General features: G+C 37.2%; 1 protein-coding gene across 6 annotated transcripts in view; it reads left to right on the plus strand.

Moving 5' to 3' along the window:
* The window catches only part of PIK3C2G (phosphatidylinositol-4-phosphate 3-kinase catalytic subunit type 2 gamma), a 372,544-nt gene extending 361,539 nt beyond the window's left edge, over positions 1-11,005 (plus strand). For 3 of the 6 annotated variants that reach the window (XM_069491534.1, XM_069491537.1, XM_069491535.1), the window contains 2 exons: positions 1,972-2,097; positions 10,466-10,841. In XM_069491534.1, coding sequence (XP_069347635.1) covers positions 1,972-2,097; positions 10,466-10,618 — 279 coding nt within the window. In that variant the 3' untranslated portion in view covers positions 10,619-10,841. Of the gene's footprint in view, positions 1-1,971; positions 2,098-10,465 lie in introns of all 6 variants that reach the window. The other 3 variants (XM_069491533.1, XM_069491536.1, XM_069491538.1) reach the window with 1 other exon arrangement.
* Positions 11,006-24,793: the final 13,788 nt, after the last annotated feature.

A 24,793-nucleotide genomic window follows, 5' to 3' on the forward strand; every position in this document is an offset into this window, starting at 1 on the left:
CAGAAATAATGTTTAACCAGAGATCTGGGCATCCCATGACCTGGTTAAGTTGGCATACAACATTAGCCATTGCACCTGCCTAAAGCCATATAGCTGGCATATGTGGGGGCCCAGATCTGCAATCAGAAAGTCCATTTCCACAAACATGATTTAACCACGAAATTGGATCATACATGGATTATAGGTATAATATCCTCAGAAGACATATCGTTTACCAATACCGTGAAAAATAAATTTAGGAGGGGATCCCCAGCATCCTTGAGGAGCTCTGTGATTGCTCTTCTCTGTAGGCCAGACCTTACAGTAGGAATTGTTGAGTTGAGAAACCTTAATGCAGTGGGAGTAATTGGACCCCAGGGGGGCAGGGCCAAGTGGTGGCACAAAACTACCAAAGGCAAGGTGGACGTGGTTACCATAATGGACAGCAGCGTCCAAGCAGAAAAGACAGAAAATTACACAGAGAAGAAACACTTTTACCAGTTCATTCTTCTCCCCAAAACAAAACAAAACAAAAAACCTCTACTCTCTCAAATGTTAGTAGCAGTTTCTTTCTGTATCACTGAAGATTCCATTATGCCATTGATAGATTTTAGAGCTCCCCCTCTTGGGGGAGGATATCAAATAGGAAATGTATACATTGAGCTCCATCTAAAGCAGCAGTTCTCATTCTTAGCCTCTTGACATATGGGTGTGTCCACATGAATTTTATCAAATTTGTTAGTAATAATAATAAAGAGACAAAATTCGCTAATGATACAATTTTTACCATGGAAATTAGAACTGAATAAAAGTCCTCTAATGATACGTACCATGCTCTCTTGCTTTGCAATATGCTTTTCTGACTACTGAAGAAAGATAATTAAAGGTAATGGGGTTGGGAGTGGCACAGGATGCTCACCTGTGAATATCACAATATTTAAGAACATTGCAACAAAATTACTGATTTGATAGTTAGAATGTAGTAGACAAAACAAGCATTTAATTCCTTGACATTTAAATCATCTTTTTAAAATATAAATTATGCAAACATTTCTCAGTTGATCAAACCAAACATTCAGAGTTTTGGTACCATTTACTCTTCATTTGGTCAAGATCACAAAGAGAGAATCCATTTCTTTCAAGAACGATGGTTTCCAAATTTTTGAAACAGTGGACTCGTTCTTCAAATGATATATAAAGAAATGAAAATATCCATAATAGATCTGAAGGAAAGAAGGAAAAGAAGGAGAGAAGTTCTGAAGCCAGAATGGGGGAGCTTGGGAGGGAGGAGGTTAGGAAGAAGTGGGGGTGGGGTGAGGGTCCAGAGATCCACCCTATTGGCTTTGCTATTCAGGCAGCTCGTTAGGCAACTTTTGGAGCTCCACAGAACACAATTTAAAAAGGATTAGCCAATATATTATAGTTTAGAGTAATTTAGATAATAAAATTTTATAACCATTTCGAAATCTTGTAAGTGTATCAAAGTTGTAGGTCTAATCAATATTTTAATTAAATTTTGCTTTAAAATGTGATATTATATAACATACATATCATTAAATGCTACATCTCACTTTATGTGTTAAACTGGAATATTTTTATTTTCAAGTGGCGTACAGCATCCCGAGACATTTAATTCCTGCCTCTGCTTCTGGCTAATATTCATCTCTTGACCATATCTGTCAAAAATGCAAATTTAGCTTTTACTGTAAAAAAAAATTAAAGAAAATGGTATGTAATGGATTTTTAAATATAGTTCTCTGGGACAACCTTTAATTTAAGATGTGCAATTAAACACAATTTTACCCTTTTTAAATGTTGCTTGGCATTATTTTTGAACAGTGATATATTTCTTTTGATTTTCTCTTATTTTCTGATAAACAGAGTGACTGCAATAAATCCTGATCCTGCCTTTGGTCTGGATATTTAGTAGTTATGTATTTGTTTTCTTTGATAGCAACACTCATTAATATTTATAACCATTTTCCTTTGCAGCATCTCCCAGATGGCTCTGCGCCCAGTGCACATGTTGAATTTTATCTTTTACCATATCCCAGCGAAGTTCGTAGGAGGAAAACAAAATCTGTTCCAAAATGTACAGACCCCACTTACAATGAAATTGTAAGTATGATTCATCTCTTGTCCAGTCATTTTGTATTTTTCTTACCATTTTTCAGCTTAACAACCAAATATGGAGAATTTGCAGTAATTGGCAGCTTTATTCCATAAAGGAAGGATATTTCCCAAAATAGTCACAGTATACTGATCACTGTTCTAGATGCTGTGGGCACTGGAAAATACAGATACTGCTTTCAAAGCTCTTACGAACCAATTTTCAAATTGTGGTTCACCTCCAGCAAGAGCACAAGACTTGTTTTGCATACTAACACTCTCCTTGACTTCATCTTATTTTCTCTAACCTTAGTTTCCTATACCTGATTTCCTGTGCATAATTTTATCATAAGCTACCCTGTGTATAACAGTAAATCTCAGAAAATCCCTTTTGAAAAACAAAAAATTAAAGATAAAATAAAAATTAAAGTTAACTTATATTATAAGTAGCTCTCTAATTCATTCGTAATGTCCAATTTGAACATCCAATTCCCCAACTTCTTTCTAAGGCAAACCTCTACATTTATTCTGTTGATTCCATCTTTTCCCATCTCCTCTGTTCCTTGCTCAGCTGATTATTTGCTCTTCTTTTCTTAAGGTTGTCTCATGCACTGGATCCTCCACTCAGAAACTCTTAAAAAAACAAATAAAGAAAATTCCTCTACTCAGCCTTTCTAAGCAAATTTTCTTTCCCTCCCTATCACCTTCAAACTTTTGCAAAATGAACTCACACAACCTGCTCTCACTTCCTCACTTCGCCTCTCCCTCTTCATCCTTTAATCCTTTGTAATGTGGATTCTGAACTTTATTAATAGTGCTTTATTCAAGTGACATCAATAGACTCCTAATTGCTAAATCCAAAGAGCCTTCAGGCTCTCCTCTCCCCAGCACTGACCACACCCTCTTTCTTGAAACCTCCCTTTTGATTCTAGAGTTGTTCCTTTTCCTAATTCCCTTCCATTTTCTCTAAACACTTTCTCATTTTCCTTCAGTGCCTTTCTTCCTCTTGAAATATTATTATTTGCTGAAGTTCCATGATGGATGCACCCTCATCTCCTCTTCATATATATACTTTCAAAATTATCTCATGTGTCCACATTTTCATTTATCACCTATATGTAAGTTGCAACTGAATATATTCCTGAAGCCTTGGCTTTTCTCTCAAGCTTTTGGTCTGCACTTCTACCTGCCTACTGGAAAGCTCCATTTGACTATTTCCAAGGTGCTTTTCAACCAGGCTTTCCTCTTCTGTTCACCATCTCAAGAGATACCTTCTAATGACAGCTCCCTCTTTCTCACTCACTTTTCCAACTCATCACCAAGTTTTGATAGTTCTACTTGTCAGCCGCCTGCCTCGTCAATCCACCATCTCCTTTCTGTTCCATTGCTGCTTTTCTGTTTGAGGTCCTTGTCACGTTGGCTATTACAACAGCCTGCTATTTGCCTCATGTCTTGTGTTTTTTGATTAAATCTTTCACATTTTTGCCTAAGGTGTCTTTCAGAAACTACTCATATTTATTATTCCTCTGCTGAAATTTTTTTGTCAATGGTTTCTCACTGCCTGCTATAGAAAGCCCAAAATCTTAAGCATGGCATTCACGGCCCCTAAAACTTGACTCAGTAATTTTCCAGAGTTGTCTCTTGGAGCAATATTATCCTCATACTCTTTTATTTCTTATTTCATTTTGAGATAATTATAGCGTCACACACAGTTGTAAGAAATAATACAGAGAGAACTCAAATACCATCCAACCTCTTCCCCCCAATGATAACATCTAGCATAACTATGATATCACAGCCAGAAAATTGACATTGGTACAATCCACTTACCTCACTTAGACTTCACCGGTTTTATATGCCCACTTATATGTATGTATGTGTGTTGGCTCTGTGCAATTTATCACATGTATAGGCTTACGTCGCCACAACCACAGTCAAATACAGAAGAGTACCATCACAAGGGTTACCTGTGCTACCCTGTGATAGCCTCAGACACCTCTCCCCTCCCCAACCCCTGGCAACCACTAATCTGTTCTACATCCCTATAATTTTGTCACTTCAAATATTATATAACTGGAATTACGCAGTTTGTAACATTTTTAGATTTTTTTTTCACTCACTGTAATTTCTTAGAATACACCCAAGTAGCTGCATGTAATAATTCTTTGTTCCTTTTCATTAGTGAGTACCATTCCATGGTACGGAGGTACCACAGTTGTTTAACTGTTCACCTACTAAAAGACATCTAAGTTGCTTCCAGCTCGAAGATATAGGGAATAAAAGCTGCCATAAACATTGATGTATAGGTTTTTCTGTGAGCATAATTTGTCCCTAGGGCAAATGTTTGAGAGCATAATTGCTAGAGTATGTGATAGTTGCATAATTAGTTTTACAGGAAATTGCAAAACTCTTTTTCAGGGAAGCTGTGCCATCTTACACTCCCACCAGCAATGTATGAGTGATCCAGTTTCTCTGCATCCTGTCCAGTATTTGATATTGTCATTATTTTTCATTTTAGTTCTTTTAATAGGTATAGAGTGGTTTCTCATTTTGGCTTTAATTTGCATCTACCTAATGACTAATGATGCTGAACTTCTTTTCATAGGCTTAATTACCCTCTGTACACCCTCTATTGTGAAATGTGTCTTCATGTCTTTGACCATTTTCTAGGATAGTTTGCATTTTTACTGTTGAGTTTTGAGAGTTCTTTATATATTCTGGATACTACTTCTTTATCAGATACGTGGTTTGCAAATACTTTTTCCCAGTCTACAGCTTATCTTTTTATCCTCTTCACAGGGTTTTTTAATTTTGATGAGGCCAACTTATAATTTTTCCTTTCATGGACAGTTCATTTGGTGTCAAATCTAAGAACACCTCACCTAGCACTAAGTCCCAAAGATTTTTCTCCTATATTTTTTCTAAAAGTTTTATAGTTTATAGTTTTCATTTTATATTTAAGTACATTATCCATTTTGAGTTAAATTTTTAATAAAGTGTGAGGTTTACATCAGTACTTTTTTGAATCCCCCTGTGGATACTAATTATTCCTGCACCATTTATTGAAAAGGCAATTCTTTCTCCATCAAATTTTTTTTACACCTTTATCAAAAATCAATCAAGAATATTTGTGTGCTCCGTACCCTTTTATTGCCCCATGCTTGCCATAGTCTATGGTCACATCAGACAGTTTATCATTTCCTAAATGGTTTCTGTGATTTTAGTGATGGAACTATGCTACCATTCACCTCTCTGTGCCCTTCTCTGCCTACTTTGAGGCTGACCTCAAATGTAACCTTGTTAATACTCTCACCTCTGAGATTCTTACACCACACTTAGAATCATTTATTTAGTCCTACACACTTTTTTTTTCTAATGTATCATAAACATATTGAGTATGGAGAAAATGTCTTAGCTTTTTTATACTTTGAGCAGTTACTTTTAAGATGTGTTATTAAATATTTGAGGTAGTTTTGTAAGTGACACTTTGGGAACAAAATGTAAAAAAATATATATACACACACACACACAAACACACAGATTCTCTAAATTAGTAAGGGAAGATATTTTGGCACTTTATTATTTGAATTTTATTATTTGTCATGATGTCAACACCTAGAAATATACATCTCCTAATAATATATCACTTGTTTCTTTTCATACTTTTTGAATACAAGACCTTCTACCTTACTATCAAGTAGCTTCTCAGACTCCATGCTATATATCAGCATCTTCAATCTAAGGAAACACATAATAAGAAAAAGCCACCAACAATTCAGGAGAATTTAAATAAACTTTTGTGTTTTATTTATCTTAAGCTTTCTGTACTATAAAAACAGTAGTAGAGACACATGCATGAAGATTATTTGATAATGCTTACCGTACACATAAATTTTCTGATGGCTTGCAATAATTCTAGGTCCTCACACATCTATGGCCCACTGATTAGAAATCACTACAATACTCTCCCAATCGATGTATATTTGCAGCATGAACACACACTATTTGTACTCTAGATACATTTTAAATTGCTTCAAAAACCATGGTCCATGCATAGCCAATTCCAATCTGTACATAATCCAAAGCAGCAGAAATTTGAAGCAATGTATGCACAAATGGCTATTTTTGTAGTAGTCATCAGGACAATAAGAGGTCGTTATATAAACAAGTTTGGCAAGGAAGCTGGTTGCATTTAGAGAGTCATAAGGAAAAAAAGCAACAATATATTAATTTTTCTTCCATTATGCTCCATGTTTGTATCAATACAACGAGAATATTTATAAGAAATGCAAAAAAAAAAAAAAACTAATTTTAACTCTGATTTTACTTTCTCTTACCCTCAGTTGTGACATAGGAACCCATGTCTGTGCTAAATCCCTCAATGACTTCTGTGCATCCTTGGGGACACCTTACTAGATGTCCTTACTCATAAGTCCAGTTCTTACCAGAGAGCCCAGTGAGCTCTCACATGGCGTCTACCTTGTGTTAAACATCTCCCCCACTTCCATCTCCTCACTGAGTCCCGTTGCCTCAGCCACTCACCACAGCTGGGATTTCTCAAACTGCCAGAGCCGTGCAATATTCGGTGAAGTGGGAGAGAATGACCTCACTCCCCTCTTTATGTAAATCTCCTAGAGGAATACAAAAGAGATATTACATTGCATACCAATGTCTTACAAAGCCTTTCATGAAAATAGTTCTTTTTATTTTTATTCCCAGCCCTCTCTCTCCTTAATGCCCAGACATGAGAGAGGCTGGGTCAGGGACACGGCCAAGTGACAGAGGCTCTGTCCTTCAAACATGAAGGCTTTGATAGGAGGCCAAGTTTGTCTGTTTGATACTTCCCAGAGTGAGTCCCAACAGACTTTGTCAGCAGACCCCCTGAAAACCCTTGTCATGCACAAATCCCAGTGAGGGACATGACTGGGCTCCAGGTGGGGCTGGGGCCAGGGGTAGGAACGCAGGTAGCTGCCACACAGCTTGAGGAAGCAGGGCCAGGATCCTGGCTCCAAAGCCTCTTTCCATGCTACTACATCTGACATCTTCTTAAAAACCATCATTTTTTAAAAATGATTCTTTAGAAATACAGAATTTCTATACTATAAGAGAATTACATTGTTATAGTCAATGCATTTTGTACATTGCATTCTTTTCTTAGATATTATCCTGTTATAAAGTATTATAGAAAAGGAAAACTACAAAGGACAGAACATAAATGTTCTATGTGTTTTATATGACTTAAAATCTCTTGCAGAATATGCAGTGATTATCTAGCACAATACTAGGTATACAGTACAATCGGTAAGCGATACCTATTGTCATCTGTATCATCATCTCATTTGATGTTCTCAACATGATGAAAATTGTATTTGTAAATAAAGACATTGAGATCCAGGAGTCACACGACTAGATTTCAAGCCCAGAACTGCCCGATTCTCACTTTTGAGCTCTTTTTCGTCTTTCTGTTTCCTCAAACCTCTTCCCACCAGCACTAGAGACACTTCAGTTTCCATCTTATTGTTCTCCCATTGCAATCATGAAAATACACTTTAGAATGATTTACTAGACCCTTCCCTCAAATAATGCACAGTGAATGCTTATATATAAGTTAATAGATATTAATTACTTTAAATGTTTTATATTTGATGTAATAATTCCAAATGCACAAATTCAGTATTTGTCAGAAGATAGTGAAGACTTGGCTCATAGCTATAGATAAAAATTATTATAAAGAGAAATTAAAAGAGCTGTTCATTTTTGGTTCTGTTTATGTGAAGGTAGAATATATATTAAATTATTTGGTGGAAAGATCTCAAAGAATATAATCATCTGAGCACCTCGCTAGCATCACCTATTAATTATTCATTGAACAGTTAAAAAAGAGTGCTTTTTTTAAACAACATTACGGATGCAGTAAAGCAATTAAAATAGATATATATCATCTATGATGTGCCATGATTACATGTTTATAAACCTGTCACTTTTAAGAAAATAACTTTTGCATAATGAAGCACAGGGAAAAAAATCTAGTAAGTAATATAAATTTTGGAAGTTCAAATGTTTGTATTTTAACCAGGAAAGCAATTAATTCCTAAAGTCATTTCTTCAGACTTTCATCTTGCTAAATGTCTGGGAGACTCCATTCTGTCTGGAAGGGTTTTCTCCAGTCAACTGATGCACAATATCAAGAAACAACTGTTCCTTTTTGTGTATTTGATGGCTCATTTACAGCTATAATTTGTCAATGTCTAATGAGCACCAGGCTTTGTAGTAGGGCTTATATTCATTATCTCATTTGTCCTTCCCCACAAGGCTAAAAGGTAAGGATTATTATCACCATTATGCAAATGATAAAACATACAGTTGACAACAGAGTCATATAAATATAAATTATTGATATGTTTTTTTAATTTACAATTTAGAGCTTATTCATACAGTTTACAGAGTCCTTAAGCCAGACTTTTCCAAAGGCCTAATACTTAGAGTTGTTCCAATTTTTTACTTCATATACAGTAGCATTTTGAGGATCTCTTTATCTGTTTTCACTGTTAAATGGGAGAGGAGTTCATCTGCTGGAAGTGTATGTAGGAAGGAAAATGGGGGATAGTTCAGACAGTTCAAAATAGCCACTCAGAGAAAAAGAAAAAGAGTCTACTCTGAAGTCCTGGAAAGATTTCCAGGCAACACTGGGCATCCAGTTGTAATTAAAGAACATGAATTACAGTGGTAGGATTTTGAGTTTTTATTTTATTATCCCAGGAGAACTCAATAGATGAAATGGAATAATGTGAAATGAGCAATAGCAGACAACTAAAAGACAATCTCCTGCGTGGAATGAGAGTAAGATTCTGGAAGAGGAGGTAGCCAGGAGCAGTCACAGGGAGCAGGATAGACTGGATTAACATTGCATTGCAGCTCATGTCCCTTGATGGAATTATTATTTACTTGATAAGTGAATCATTTTTCAGAGCAGCTGACACATTGATCTTGAACTGCATTTCATCAATAAATTAATGGGTTCATAAATGGTGGACCTATGCTGTGCGAAGAACCAGAAACCACATCCACACACACTGAGGAGACCGCACAATGAACTCAGAGGGCTTCCTTCCTTCTTGAGCTGTCTCTTCTGCCTGTTTTCCCCCCCTTTTTTTGCATGTATTAAGAAAGTTTCTATCTTGTGACTTGGCTGTAAAAAGCAAGCAAGTTTGTAAGAGCATATGAAATTCCTTTTCTAAATGTGTTCTAAGACATTTCCCTGGTAACCATGTCAGATTTCCACTCGGTTCTCACCTCCTTACTTGATGGATAACTAATTTCTTTGTCGTACTACACCTGTAAGTCTCTTTACCACTGTGGGTCCCCAATTGTGATGCCTGTAACTCACATTCTGGACATTTTAAAACACAGCTGAACATATCTCTTTTAATAAAAATAGTTACAAGAAAAACAACAAGACAGAAAACTGTATATACAGCATAATTACAAGTCAGAGTCTCAAAAAGTGATTATATATAGAAAACAAAAAGAACATCAAAATGTTAACTGTAATTATCTCCCAATGGTGAAAATTCAGATTTTTTCCTTCCTTCTCTGTACTTTTTTTTGTTTCATACATATTTCATTTAATGAACAGGTATTTTCATAATTAAAAACTAAGCAATTTTAAATAAATAAAAGTAACCGTAGATTGACTTCTTCACAATGTACTGCATTTAAATAGCACAAGGAAATAACAGAAATTGTCTCTTTCCTCATTAGCCTTCAACACAGAAAAGTGATGTTCTTCTTTTTGTTTTTATGATTACATAATAGTTGCACATATTTATGGGGTACATGTGATATTTTGATAAAAGCATACAATGTGTAATGATCAAATCAGGGTAATTGAAACATTCGTTGTTTGAAGAATTTATCATTTCTTTGTGTTAGGAACATGCCAATTCTACTCTTTTAGTTATTTTAAAATATACAATAAATTATTGTTAACTTATAGAGGGAATAAGATCTAAGAAAAATGGTGTTCTAGCACCAATATTGGGCAGAGAATTCAAGGACAGTTAAAGGGTGAAGGGTATTTAAATTTCTCCCTAGAGAGAGTAATTTACAGTCTTACTAAATTTGGAGTGGGCAATTCTTAGTGGAATCAGTAAATTCTAAGATTCTTAGAGAAATGGTCTGTCATTAAACTCCATTATGTTAGTGGAACCTTTAGCTTTTCAGAATTAAAGTTAGAAATGAAAGATTCTAACATTAACCTATCCATTCCAGGGTATAAGATATTAGCAATTAAATTTCTTTTATTAAAAGCAATATTCGAAAGAAAGTGTATTTAAGCATGTCTGAATTAGATTTTCATTATTCTTTTCCTTTTTAGGTAGTGTATGATGAAGTCACAGAGCTCCAAGGACATGTCTTAATGCTTATTGTGAAGAGCAAAACCGTATTTGTGGGAGCAATTAACATCCAACTCTGTAGTGTCCCACTCAATGAAGAAAAATGGTATCCACTAGGAAACAGTATAATTTGACCACTGCTATGAACACATGCATTATTCATTACCTAGTATTTTTTTGTCACTTCTAGGCCTCTTTATCACATAAGCAAGGCATCGTTGTAGTCAAACATAGCATAGGGCATTCAGAACACTAGGAAAAAAAATCAGAATCAGTCTTTTGTAGTTATTTATTTTCTACCTGTGCTTTCATTGTTTTTTAGAATTTATTATCTTCAATAGAATGTTGACTGTGTAAAATTCAGTATGTAAAATATAAAGAGCATTAATTTTGATATATCTTTTAAATCAAATATGATGGTCACATTTTGTTTTAATTGTGAGCCTACAGTTTAAAGCAATACTTTTAACATATTTTACAAGAAAGATAACCAAATAAACAAATCTCATCAATTAATTCAAGACCTAAGTATATCTGTAACAGATTTTTAAAACATAAATTATATATACTTGTATACCTGCTCATAATCTTATTTATTGAGGGAATTGGTTAACTCCAGCAGAATGCTGTATTATTTTCTATCAGAAAGACAAAATATAAATGCCTCAAATTGTTAAATCCAATTTTTAGAAGAAACTTCTTTGTAACTTTTCACCCTCTTCAACACCAATCCATCCATCATCACTGCGTTTCTCCCACCCAGAGGCATGATTTAAACCTCATTATCCCAGAACTCCAAGATATCAAAACTGTCCCTTCTGATCAAAACATCTTATCTTTGCACAGTAAGTATTTTCTTTACTTCTGAACCTACCCTCTAGTCACCATGACCTGAAGAAACAATCCTATAGACTTCCACCTGCAAAGGAGGTACAACTCAAGGCACTATATCACATTCTTTAAGATAATCAACGAGGAGATATTTTTTAAAATCCCTGCCATTCAAATTACTGAAAAAAAATTTAAACCTTTGCTTATGCAATGTTTTCATGCTTTTCGTTTATGTGCATTTATTCATTGAGAAACATTTGAGCCCATCCTCTCTGATGGACCCAAAAACATTACTACTGACATGCTCTTCTACTCAAAAGCATCATTTTCTTTACTCTCTCCTGAATAATTCTCTTCTGTATACAAGCATGATGTTATTTTTTCCGGCATAAAAATGCTTCACCTTACCCCACTTTCCCTGCCAAATGCTTATCCTCCGCCCTGCACCTCTTTGCAGCAAAACTTTTCACTGTGGTTGTCTCTACTGTGTCCACTTTCTCTCCTCCAATTTTCTCTTAGACCCATTACAAGCAGATGTATGCCCCCACCACTTCAATGAAACTGCTTTTGTCAAGGTCATGATTTACTTCCAATTGGCTAAATGCAAAGGTCATTTTTCAGCCCTAATCTGATTTTACTAATCAACAGTATTTGACACAATCAGTAACTCTGTCTTCCTCCATACACTTTCTTCACTTGGCTTCCAACACATCACACCCTCTTGTGCATAACATTGGTCTCTGCTCAGACTTCTGTCTGAGGAGCATCCTCTCCTCCACCACCTCCAGCGTCAGGCTGTCCCAGGGCTCACTCCTTGGTGTTCTTCCATCAAGTTTCACTCCCTTAATGATCTCATCTATTCTCATAGCTTTAAATATCATCTCTATATTGATGATTCCAGTTTTATAACTCCAGCCCAGATGCCTTCCCAAATCTCAGAGTTCAGTAGCCAATTATCAACTCAATATCCTCTTTGGATATCTAATAACTATCTCAAACTCAGTTATCTCTAAATCTAGACTCCTAATCTTTTCCCTCCAACATGTTTTATCCATAGCCTTTCCTTTCTTAGTTGATGGCAAACCCACAAACCAATCCTTCTGTTAAGAACAAAAAACATGAAGTCAACCTTTATCTCTCTCTCTCTCTCTCTCTCTCTTGCTCTCTCTTTATATTTATATATATATGTATGTATGTATGTACATTCTTTAAGAGAATCAGATAGATTTTTTTCAAAACTCTGCTGTTCAAATTACTGAAAAAATTTTTAAACCCTTACTTATTCAACGTTTTCCTGTGTATGAATTACAAAGAAATTTAATCTGTTTTGTATGATCATCTACACAGCCATATAAACACGTAAAAGTCTATACATTTATTTAAAAATATTTGAGTGCCTGATATAAGCTGATGTGGGCTTATTTGAAATACATGATCATATATACATATGTGTGTGTATGTGTGTATGTAAATTATATATGTATATATATTCCAATGTATCAGGAAGTTCTGTTGACTTTACCTTCAAAATATTTCCCAAATCCAACCACTTACCACTCTCTACCTGCTACCTCCCTGGTCCAAGTTACTGCTATTATCCTTGTCCTGAATTACATAATTGCCTTCTAAACAGTCTCCTTGTTTCTGTGCTTACTCTGCCCGCTTATAGTCTATTCTCAACACAGCAACTGGAATGATTATGTCATTCTTCTGTTCAAAACTCTGCAGGGGCTTCTAATCTCAGAGTAAAAGCCCAAGCCTTTAAAATAACCTAAAAGGCCCTCTATGATCTGACCTCCCATCACTGTTTCTCTGATTTTAACTCTTATTTTATCCTCCTATGCTCATAATGCTCAAGCAATGCTGGCCTCCTTTCTGGCTCGAGCAACACTCCAGACATGCTTCATCCCTGGGGTCTTTGATCAGCTATATTCTTCTTCCCAAAATGTGCTTCCATCCCACTTAGCCTCTTGCCTCACCTCCTCACCTCTCCCAAGTCCTGCTCACAGGTCTCCATCTCTGTCAGGCCTACCATGACCACACTATGTGAAATCTCAAGCTTCCCCATCCCCAGGTACACACCAGGTCCTTCCTACTCTGCTCTACTTGTTTAATTACTCACTTATCACTTTTGAACAGTCTATACAATATGGCCAGGCACAGTGGCTCACACTTGTAATCTCAGCATTTGGGGAGGCCAAGGCGGGAAGATCCCTTGAGGCCAGGAATTGGAGACATTCTATATAATTTATTTATTTTGCTTATTATTTATATTTTGTCTCTTTTGCCATACAATAAGATCTAAGACTACAGAGAAGTTTTTTCACTGACAGTATGGCCTTAGATTCAAGCAAGAGAAGCCATTGCCCTGATGCCCTCCCCATAGAGAATCCTGCATCCTCCAGTTGTGATTCTGAACCACACCCAAAGCCCTCATTCTAGACCACAGTCTAGGTGCCTAAGGACCCCACAATTCCCTGCCTGACCTGCCTTTGCAGGCCTTTCCTCTGGGTCTGTTCATCTGAAGTCAGACTACACCACCAATATGAGTGATGCCAAGGCCCTAGGGGTGACCAAGGGAAGGCTCCTGGCAGTGTATATGGATGTAGCTCGACTGTGCACAAACACGTGCGTGAGACCACTGTGGTGCAGGAGGGAGCCAGGAGTGGGAAAGAAAAAGTAGGACATTGCAGGACAGGGATGAGCCCTTTTCATTCCACCATAATCTAGCACGGATCTCCAAGGATTCCAAGAATTCTAAATTAAAACCCGTGCTTCAGGTGTTTATGAAGGTATACTTATCGCAAGAGAAGAATAAAATGCATCATATTTGTTAGCTTGTTAGCTTTATTTAGGCAGATGGTATGTGGGTATTATAAATTAAATCATGTTCCCCTGAGAATTCATATGTTGGAGTCCTAAACCCAATTTGGAACCCATTTGGAAATAAGGTCACTAAAGATGTAGTTAGTTAAGATGGGGTCATATGGAGTAAGGTGGGCCCGTGATCCAGTATCACTGGAGTACTCACAAAAGGGGGACATCCAGACACAGATCTGCACCTAGGGAGAATGCCACATGAACAGAAAGGTGGAGATGAGGGTGATGCATCTACCAGCCAAAGACTGCCAGCAAACTACCCACAACCGGGGAAGAGGCGTGGACTAGACTCTCCCTCACAGCCCTCAGAAGGAACCAACCGTGCTGACTCCTTGATCTTGGACTTACAGCCCCCAAAACAGTGGGGAAAAAAATTTCTGTTGTTTAAGCCACTCAGCTTGTGATGCTTTGTTATGACGGCCTGAGCTATTTGTTGTCATTTGTTGTCTTGTTCCAGCCCCACAAATATCTGGCACGTTGTTTTTTTTTAATTTGTGAATCAATGCCTCAACAAATGATTGAATGACACACTAGTGACAAGAAAAAAAAAAGTCACTAATCTTAACTCACATTCATATGATGTTTTAAAGTTCCTTTAGGCTTTTCAAATCTGTATTTTATTTGCTCCCCACAAGAAGTTTAATAAGGTGGGGAAAATAGGGATTTTTAGGCCTGCAGAGGGTGATAACATTCAAATGTCTCATAGCAACATAATTTTTCTATTCAGATGAAATCTTAAACATATATATATTATATACACACATATATACAATGAGAGAGAGAAAGATTTTATGATAAGTAGGAGCATCAAAATCCCCAGGAAACTTCTATAGAAAGCTAAGGCAATCTCAAAGAGCACAGGCTAAAAGAAACCGAGGGTCACAGACAATTACATGGCTGTCAATACTATACAAGGAAGTGTTTGTGGCAGCAGAGACCCACTCCCAACAAATATAGTTCAGGTCAGGAGTTGATTCCCAGAGGAAATAGATTATTATTGAGGATCCATCACTATGCACATATCATCTAGGCCCAAAGTGAAGACTTGATAATACATAGGAAAAATTCTAGTAACTAGAGCAATTTTCCAGTAACTTCAACCCTCGTATTATACATGAATATTATAAACCTAGGCATATTTTATTTCCTAGCCCAGGATCGTGTATGCTGTCAATGCAATGGACTTCTCAGCTAAACCCTAACCCTACGAGGCCTACAATTTGAACAGTGGCTGAATTCAAAACATGCTACAAACTCTAATAAATTTGTAGGATAAAATTCTTAGCTCCAGACCTGGGTATGCCTGCCTACTGTATAAACTTCACCAAATTGTGTTCCTTTGTATGTGTATGTGTTATTTTGAAGTGGCTTTACAGTGGCAAAGCACTGGAGGAGACAAAACCAAACGTGAATTCAAGTGGCATGTCTGTATCCTTCAGTCACCTCAACCACACAGTAGTGAGCAGGCTCTGAAGTTTGAAAATTAAAGAAACTGAGTATTAGAGATCAGAGATTTAAACTATGGTTATACTCATAGAAGGAAAGTGGATTTTATTAATATTTAAATAAAAAGGAATGTAGACTCCATATAAAGAGACTATGCCCTCTCTCTAGGCTGAGGCTGAGAAATAAGTGACTGAGAATATTTCATGCCCAGAAACTGAGGAAGCAATTTAAAGGCCTGTTCCTGGCAGACCCTGGCTCCGTGATTCTGATTTACCCCAAGAATCAAGAAAAAACTTGAGTAGTTTAAAAAGGAGCCTTATTCATTATTATCAGAACAAGGGTAGTGAAGAAGGAAAATAAAATAGAAAGTTTCAAATGGAGTAGTAATGAAAGACATATCTCCTTAAAAATAACATTGGGATCTGAAAACACAGACTGGGCACATATGAAGGGGAAATGAGATGCTAAGAGTTAGGAGAGGGGACCATAAAGTTAAAAATGCGGAACACTCAAGTCCAGTTTCTCTTGAAGAAGATAATAGAAAAGAGCAGTACAGTTTAGTTGAGACCATCTCAGAAAGGAAGACTGGTACCTTAAAAAAAATATCTATCAGATAAAAAGAGGGAAAGCCTTGGAGAGCAGATATCATGATTTCCTGGAAAGACCCAGAATCAGAAATTTTTTAAAGATCCCTCTCAAAGTAACAACATTTGATAAAAAACAATTCAATCACCTTCCCTTAAAAACTGGGATAGATCTTCCAAGTCCTTAAGAAATCTGGTCAGATTTGAAAGGGAAACCCCAGGAAGATCAGTATAAAAAACTCAAAAACTACCTATTGTGTGAATTTCAAAGCAACAGAATTATTGTTGGGGGATGCCCTGAGGAAAAATATTCCAAAATAGTATGGAACTAGTATTCCAGGTAAAAATAAAGCAAAGAGAGGACTTATTAAAGGGAAATCAGACAAGATGATTACAGGTCAATAGTTGGTCTGGACCAATGTTGGTCTGAGGCAATACTGTCTTTTAGGTGCGACTATTTTACTCAAAAGAATCAAGATATGAAGACTTATTTGAACAAGGAATGTGCGACTAACATCAACCTCACTGGCTCCATCTCTCTCAATGTGGGACTATTCAAGAGAAAACGTTGAGAGTAGAAAGAAAAGCAAATGTTTGGGTCAGAGAGCACAGGGAAAGGAAAAACAAGAAAGGCTCTCAGCTCCAGGAACCCAGGTTATCACCATGTGAGTTAGAGAAGTAAAGAGACCAATACAAGAAGCTGAAATAAAAAGTTATAAACTCAGCAGAACCTGTCTGCAAAGGATATGGAAATAATAAAACGGAAAAATAATACCAGGGACTTTCCCACATGTTCAGAAAAAGAACCGTAAGGAGACAATACTATTCAAAACTTGTGAAATTTAAAAGCAGAGAAGAGAACCTGTTTTGAAGCTCATATGACAAAAAAAAATATTAATCAGCACTAGACTCTTACACGTCAGAAACATCAACTGCAGCTTCAGGTAAAGAATTTGCTGTCAGTGATTTTCCAGCTGGAACAAATGTAGTGATGAAAGGAAAAAATATTCCCTAGGACACAGGAGCCACCTGAAAGAGTCTCCAGTGGCCAAAGCTAGGACAAGTTGGGCAGGTAGTATAAGATAATAGCCCAAAGTAGGAAGTAGTTGTACAAGAGTCCACACTGCTATAAATGATTAAATAAATCAATAGATAAATAAATAAACAGGAGAGAAAAGAACAAACTCCCATGCAGAAGAATTCCAAATAATTTATGCAGATACTCTGCCGTATAGAAGATGGAACATAACTACCCACTCCTTCCCTGTAAGCTACGCATAGTGACTTCCTCCCAAAGAAGATTAAAAAAAAGGTGGGAAGGATTAACTTAACAGTAGAGAAACCTGACAAACACTACCTGAGTCAGGTAAGGAAGGTCAATATCGACAGTGAAAAGTCAAGTTGACAGTAGGTACCCTTGATAAGATGTGATGAAAATAGCACTTTACCTTTGAGACCTTCCTTCCCAAAACTCCTAGCCCCAGTCTAATCATGAGAAAAACATCAGAATTGACAACAAATCCCAATCGACAACATTCTACCAAATACTTGGCGAGTACTCCTGAAAACTGTCAAGATCATCAAAAGCAAAGAATGTCTGAGAAACTGTCACAGCCGAGAAGCGTGACCACTGTATGGAATGTGGGTGCCTGGATGGGATCCCGACACAGTAAAACTGAGTAAATCTGAATTAGGTAAAAATTCAGTCAATCTGAATTAAGTATGGATTTTAGCTAATAACAGTGTATCAATATTGGCTCATCAAATGTAACAAATACACCACACTAATGTAAGTTGTTACTAATAGCAGAGGAGAGTGACATCAGCAAAAACGGTGTCGTAGGGAAGTCCAAAGTGCCGTCCCCCCACAAAAACAGAAAATATACTGCCAAAAACTGTCAGAATCAACTTAATCAGAACTATGGAAGCCAATCGAATTTTACAGCAACAAAGTGAATGCTTCATCAATAAAGACAACTAAATTTTGGTAGGAAAGCTTTGTGGTGTTTAACTCACTCTGGCTCCATCCCCTGCGCCCCAGCTCAGCTTTCTTAGGCAGCCCTAAAGGCAACAGTCTGCATTTGTGGCATAGGTTCCTTGTACAAAAGAAAGCAGAATGCATCTTATTCTGACCACCAAGAGTTATGGTTGTTTTGACTTGGCTGGTTGTCCCTCTGAAGGACTAACTCAAAGAGTTTGTCTTTATTTTGCCTAACTCAGAGCTCTGCGGGTGCAGAAGTGACTAACCAGGGAGAATTTGTTAAAAACGTTTAAGCGCAAATGTATTAGCCAGTGCTGCTGGGGGCCTGGGATACCAGTTGGAACAAACAATATTCTAAATGAAAAGTGTGGGAGGACAGGCTGGAGACTGAGATGCACCGGGAAATAAGGGCTTTGAAAAGTTTCCACATAGTCCTGGGATTCTAAAATCTGACCACGTACGTGCCCAGGGCTGGGATCATACAGAGAAAAGACCTGAGAAGACGCAAAGTTTTCATCTCCAGCTACCCTTCAGACGCTATGCAAAGACAAAGCAAAGGCTAAGGCAGAGTTGTCAGTTTCCAATACGAATGCCGAAGGCACGCCCTTCTTTGTGTGTGTGGGCTCATACATAAAGACTGGACCATTTATATTTATTGATTTATTTTGGTTCTAATAGCTTAAGGAAATCTCTTTCAAATCATTAGTTGACCACTGTGCTAACAGATAAGAGACTTTGGACACAATAAAGAATACATGCTTTAAAAAAATTAGAAAAGCCACTAAACAAAATAATAAGCAGCAACAACAAACGCCCAAGGAAGAAAGAGAATCTGATTTCCAGAGTTGCCACATTATAATATTCAAAGTGTCTAGTTTCAATAAAAAATATGAGGCAGACCAATAACAAGAAAGTACAGCCCTTACGCAGAATTGCAGGGAGAAATAGTTCAACAACATTTGGAGATCTCAACATCCCATTTTCAATAACAAATAGAACTAGACAAAAGACAAACAAGGAAATAGAATACCTGAACAACACTACAAACCAACTAGACCTACAGGCATAGAAGTATAGAATGCTTCACCCAACAACAGCAGAATACGAATTCTTCACAAGTATGCATGGAACGTTCTCCAGGATAGACCACACATTAGGCCACAGATAAATGTCTAAACTGGGTATGTAGTAGATGGAATTTCTACGTGTTATCTTTGAAATTTTCTTGTAAATCCAAAACTGTTATAAAATTAAAAGTCTATCAAAAAAATTCACTAGGAGGCAGGTTTTAGGGTGTTAAGCACAATTTCTCAGCAAGAAGCGGAGAAAGTAGTAATCGTGGCCTAGAACCAAAAACTCCTCCTCTCAATAATGATGTAGGCTATATCACCAGAGAGTCTATCCCCAATGCATAACAAGGAGAGGGAGTTGCCAGAAACACTGGGCTCAAGTGGAGAATGAAAGTAAAAACATTTGAATACATTGGAAGGGGACCCAAGTAAGGTCTCATGATGAGGGCTGCCACCATTATAAACTTCTAAGCTATAAAAGAAGGCAGGAATAGTTCAAATGCACAAGTGAAGTTTTACTACTTATAAATATAACACCACATGATTATTACTTAGAGATATGTATAATACCGTAATTAAACCCTTAGTGGGAGAAACCTCCTAGCAAGGAGTTAACAGTCATCAACTTTTAACTTACAGACTGATAAGCACCTGGCAGAGCTAAACTCAAGATTACCCACATCTATCTGTTCTCACTCAGGTATCCTGAGTCACTATTATGGTCTTTGACAACACTAAGTACTATGTTTTGAGAATATAATTTTAGTAAAATAACTACTCTAGGGGCTAGAGTTTGGCTTGTTTTTAAAAAATATCTTCTACCTTTACTGAAGTTCCTTTCTTAGTGAACCTTCTTGTTCACTAATTCCTGTAGTGAGACAGGGAAAAGGAATTAACATTTATTGAAGACCTAATATGTATAAGGCACTATGCTAGTGCTTTACCCATGGTATGTGATTTATTAATAATTCTCACAAAACTCTATGGCCGAGGTAAGCAATGGTATTCCTGTTTTTAAAAGAAAATGAAATCTCAGAAAAGTTAAGAAATGTCCTTGAGCCCAGTAGTCAAACCTGGGTCTGGCCTGACTTCAAAGTCCATGCCGGCTGGGCGCAGTGGCTCGCGCCTGTAATCCTAGCTCTCTGGGAGGCTCAGGCGGGCGGATCGCTTGAGCTCAGGAGTTCAAGACCAGCCTGAGCAAGAGCGAGACCCCATCTCTACTGAAAAAATACAAAGAAATTATCTGGACAACTAAAAATATATAGAAAAAATTAGTCAGGTATGGTGGCATGTGCCTGTAATCCCAGCTACCCAGGAGGCTGAGGCAGAAGGATCACTTGAGCCCAGAAGTTTGAGGTTGCTGTGAGCTAGGCTGACGCCACGGCACTCTAGCCTGAGGAACAGAGCGAGACTCTGTCTCAAAAAAAAAAAAAAAAAAAAAAAAGTCCATGCGATTTCCCCCATACCTCATTGCCTTCCTAAGATGAGAGGTTCTGCCTGTGGCTATGGCAGATTCTCTTCCCAGTGAACAAAACAGGGTGGAGTGTAGGATGGAGAACAGAAGAAAACTTTGGATCCTGAGGAGGAATAACAGAAATGGGAAAAGATTTTCACCCAAGGTCGACCTTCAGGAGACAGTACCTAACAGATAATCAGATTTCTGAGGCAGTCAATATTAATCTCCACTTAGCCTATATCTTACTGATAATTATGCTAAAAGAGTCTCTGTCTCTTTCTCAGCCTCAACTTGCATTATTCTAACCTCTTTGTGTCTCTTAGAGACTAGCAGGTAATGGAATTAAAAAAAAATAGATCCAGCCATACTTTCAACAATATCATCTACAGAATACATTAGTGAGTGTATTATTTCTTAAGAATAGACACACATCAAATTTTTGTAAAATATTTATATTTACCAGGAACTCCCCCACTGATAATGACTCTTTGGAAAGTTGAAGAATCTAAGAATGTATCTTTTGCCATTTCGCCAGTTTACCAATTTCCTGTTGAGATGATTCCAAGAACATTTTGAAAGAAAAATCTTGCATATCCATTGGAAACCTGATAAAATCCAACCTACACCCATGGAACATCAAAATTATTGAGGTAAGACAGGGATGAGAGCATCACTAACTTGCCTGCCTTCTAATACCGCCGAAGCACCAGGGCTGCAACCTCACAGCCCCTCTCCTCCCTCAAGGAGACCATGCCTGCTGACCCATCATCTTCCAGCTCACTGAAGATCGACAAGACCTACTTGCTGGGGAAGACCACAGATCCCAGTACAAGTCACACCCCTGCAGCAAAGCACTGCTCAACTCAGGCCAATCCCCTTCAGCTTATCAAGAAGGCCATCTATCACTCTCCAGGGCAGAAGCGTTCACACCCTGAAGCTACATTTATTGCTCAGGAATGCGGCCTGCTGGCACTCCCTTTCAGGCCTGCCCATCTCTGATACATATCTGCCCAACTCATCAGAATACAGAAGTGCAGCAGGAGCTCACACCAGCCAAAAATGCTGATTGATCTTCTCAGCCTTTTAATTATGAATGCGAGAAGAGACAAAATAAATTTGTTGAAGTGTAAGAAAAATAATGAATAAATAATGATTAAGAGAGAAGCTCCAAGTGGATCATCAGAGTAACCTCCCCTTATTGAGAATAAGCAAATGCAAAAAATAATAATAATAATAAAATAGCTAATACTAATATGGCACTCATGTCTGTTTCAAGTGTTCATGGCACTGTTTCAAATTCTTCACATACAATAGTTAATTCAACCCTTGTTACAATGATTGTTCTCTTGATTCCTGATGGGAAAACTGACCCAAAATAATAATAATAATAATAATAAAGAGTGATTTTCCCAAGGCCCCACAGCTAGTGGGTAGGAAAGTGTATGAAGCTGGGTAGCCGATTGCCAGAATCCATCCTCTTAACCACTGGGCCATATTCCCTTTAATTATATCCATAGCAGCTTTACATCCTTACTCTGTGGCAGGCACTGTAATAAACATTATTTCACTTAATTTTTATAATAAATTGGTGTGTGGTAAGTATAATTATGCTCATTTTTAAAAAATCTAATTCATATTCTCGGGGAGATTCGAGAAGATACTGTCTTAGTTTGGACTGCTATAACAAAATATCATAGACTGGGTGGCTTTGAATGACAGAAACTTATTTCTCATAGTTCTGGAGGCTGGGAAGTCCAAGATCAAGGTGCTGGCAGATTCGTTGTTGGCGAAGGCCCCTATTCCTGACTTGCAGACAGCTGCCTTCTCACTATGGTCTCACACGGCAGAGAAAGGAAGCTCCAGTGTCTTTTCCTCTTCTTATAAGGCATTAATTCTATCAGAGGGCTCCACCCTTCTGACCTCATCTAAACCTAATTCCCTTGAAAGTTCCCACTTTCTAATACCATCTCATTGGAGGTTAGGGCTTCAAAATATGAATTTGAATCTGATAACAGATATCAAATCATTAGCTAGAAATATGCTGCCTTGAAACAAGACCAATAAAAAATGAAGTACTTTAGGAAATTACTTTTTTCAAAAGAGTTATTCTACCCCATTGCTACACTTTTCCACAATTGTGAAAAATACAAACACATGGCACACACACACAAACACACACATCAACATCAGAATGGACACTGCCAAAAATCAGATTATTGATTCAGACATTTCAGTTGTCTGTGCTCCAGAGAGCTAGAACTTAGATATTATCTAGTTCAGCAACCTCATTTTTAAAGGGGAATAAATAAGCTGTGAGAGGTGAAGACAACTTCAACTACCCAACATATGTTACCTGGAATACATTTCTTAACCTCTTTAATCTTTATTGTCTTCATCTGCAAAATCTCCCGGTATCGCTGTGAGGGTTAAATTAGTTAATGCATATAAAGCAGTACAATAAATGGAATATGGGTAGTAGGTAATATATGTCTTTATTACTATTAAAATTATCATTGCTATTATTACTGTTATCATTATCGTCATCCATGACAGGCTTGGGTCTTCTGGGGTCCAATTCAGTGTTCTTGTCACATTATCATCCTGAATCATTTTAAGTACACTTTTCTCACCACTTCCCAGAATCACTGATGTTTATATTGTCAGACAAACATTCTTCCCGATGAACTCGTTTACTTGATCAAATCAATTATGAAGCTTTCACTTGGGAAAATCATTTAAGAAAAATATAATTTCTAGTTAAGTTTATTATGACAATCAAACTAAACAGTGTGTGTAAAAACATTCTGTGAACTGTTAAGTACTATGCAAAGAAGAAACTGGAGTCTTTTTTTATTAGATTGAATCCAAAGCAGAGTGAGGACAGGTGGGAAGAAATAGACACATGTCAGAAAAATAACATGAGATTGTGGCCTCTCTGTGGAATGAGGGACTGCGGATGAGTGTAATGGAGAAAGCCTGAACCCGAGACGATCACAGGCAAGGCCAGCACTCCAGAGCTATTCCAGAGCAATGCCACCCACTCGGGTAGGCACCAGCAACGTGTGGCTACTTGAATTAATTAAAATGGAACCAAGCTAACAATTCAGTTTCTCAGCTACACTAGCCACATCACAAGTGGGCAACAGGCACATGTGCCTAGGTGGCTACCCTATTGGAAAATGCAGATATTAAAACAATTGCATTTTTGCAGATAATTCTGTGGCAATTGTCTCTCACAGCTCCAGAGAAATGATGAAGAAAAGAGATATTTGAAATTTTTTCAAAATGCAAAAAGACTGCCTTAGTCCATGAAGTCTGCTGTAACAAAAATACCATAAGCAGAACAGCTTACAAACAAGAGACATTTATTTCTTACAGTTCTGGAGGCTGAGAGGTTCAATATCAAGGCACCGGCAGATTCAGTGTCTGGTCAAGGCCCGATCCTGATAGACAGAACCTTCTCTTTTGCAGGCTCCATGGTGGAGTACACAAACAAGCACCCCGGGGCTCCTTTATAAGGGCATTAATCCCATACTCATGACCTAGTTCCCTCCCAAAGGCTCCTTTCATGATACACATTGGGGGTTAGGCCACAACGTATGAATTTTGTTTGCTAACAAAGACAAACCTGAATTTCAAGTGATTATTTTACTTTGTGGTCGATCATGATTTTTGACATTTCCCAGTGTTGCAGAATTAGCACATATTACTTCAGAAAACTGTTTCGTTGTTATTATTTTTAATGAGAAAATACAGCTGTCTGCTCATTCTAACTTAATTCTCAGCATGTCTATTACTCAGTTATCATTGCTCATCTAGCCAAAAGCTTTCTGGAATTCAGATAAGGGTTAGGCTTTTAATTGATTGTTTCTTTACTTTTACTCATTATGTTATATGCTTGCTAACTCATTTCTCACTAGATCAATTTAATGTGTTATCTCTGATTATGTAAGTCTCAATATAGACTGGAATTAAAGTCAAATAACATTAAAAAGAGAAAACTAGTATATATCTAGATTACAGTTATATAAAAATAAATTTGTATCATTTAATATACTTTT

The sequence above is a fragment of the Eulemur rufifrons genome, chromosome 16, assembly GCF_041146395.1.
Source record: "Eulemur rufifrons isolate Redbay chromosome 16, OSU_ERuf_1, whole genome shotgun sequence".
NCBI classification, from domain to species: domain Eukaryota; kingdom Metazoa; phylum Chordata; class Mammalia; order Primates; family Lemuridae; genus Eulemur; species Eulemur rufifrons.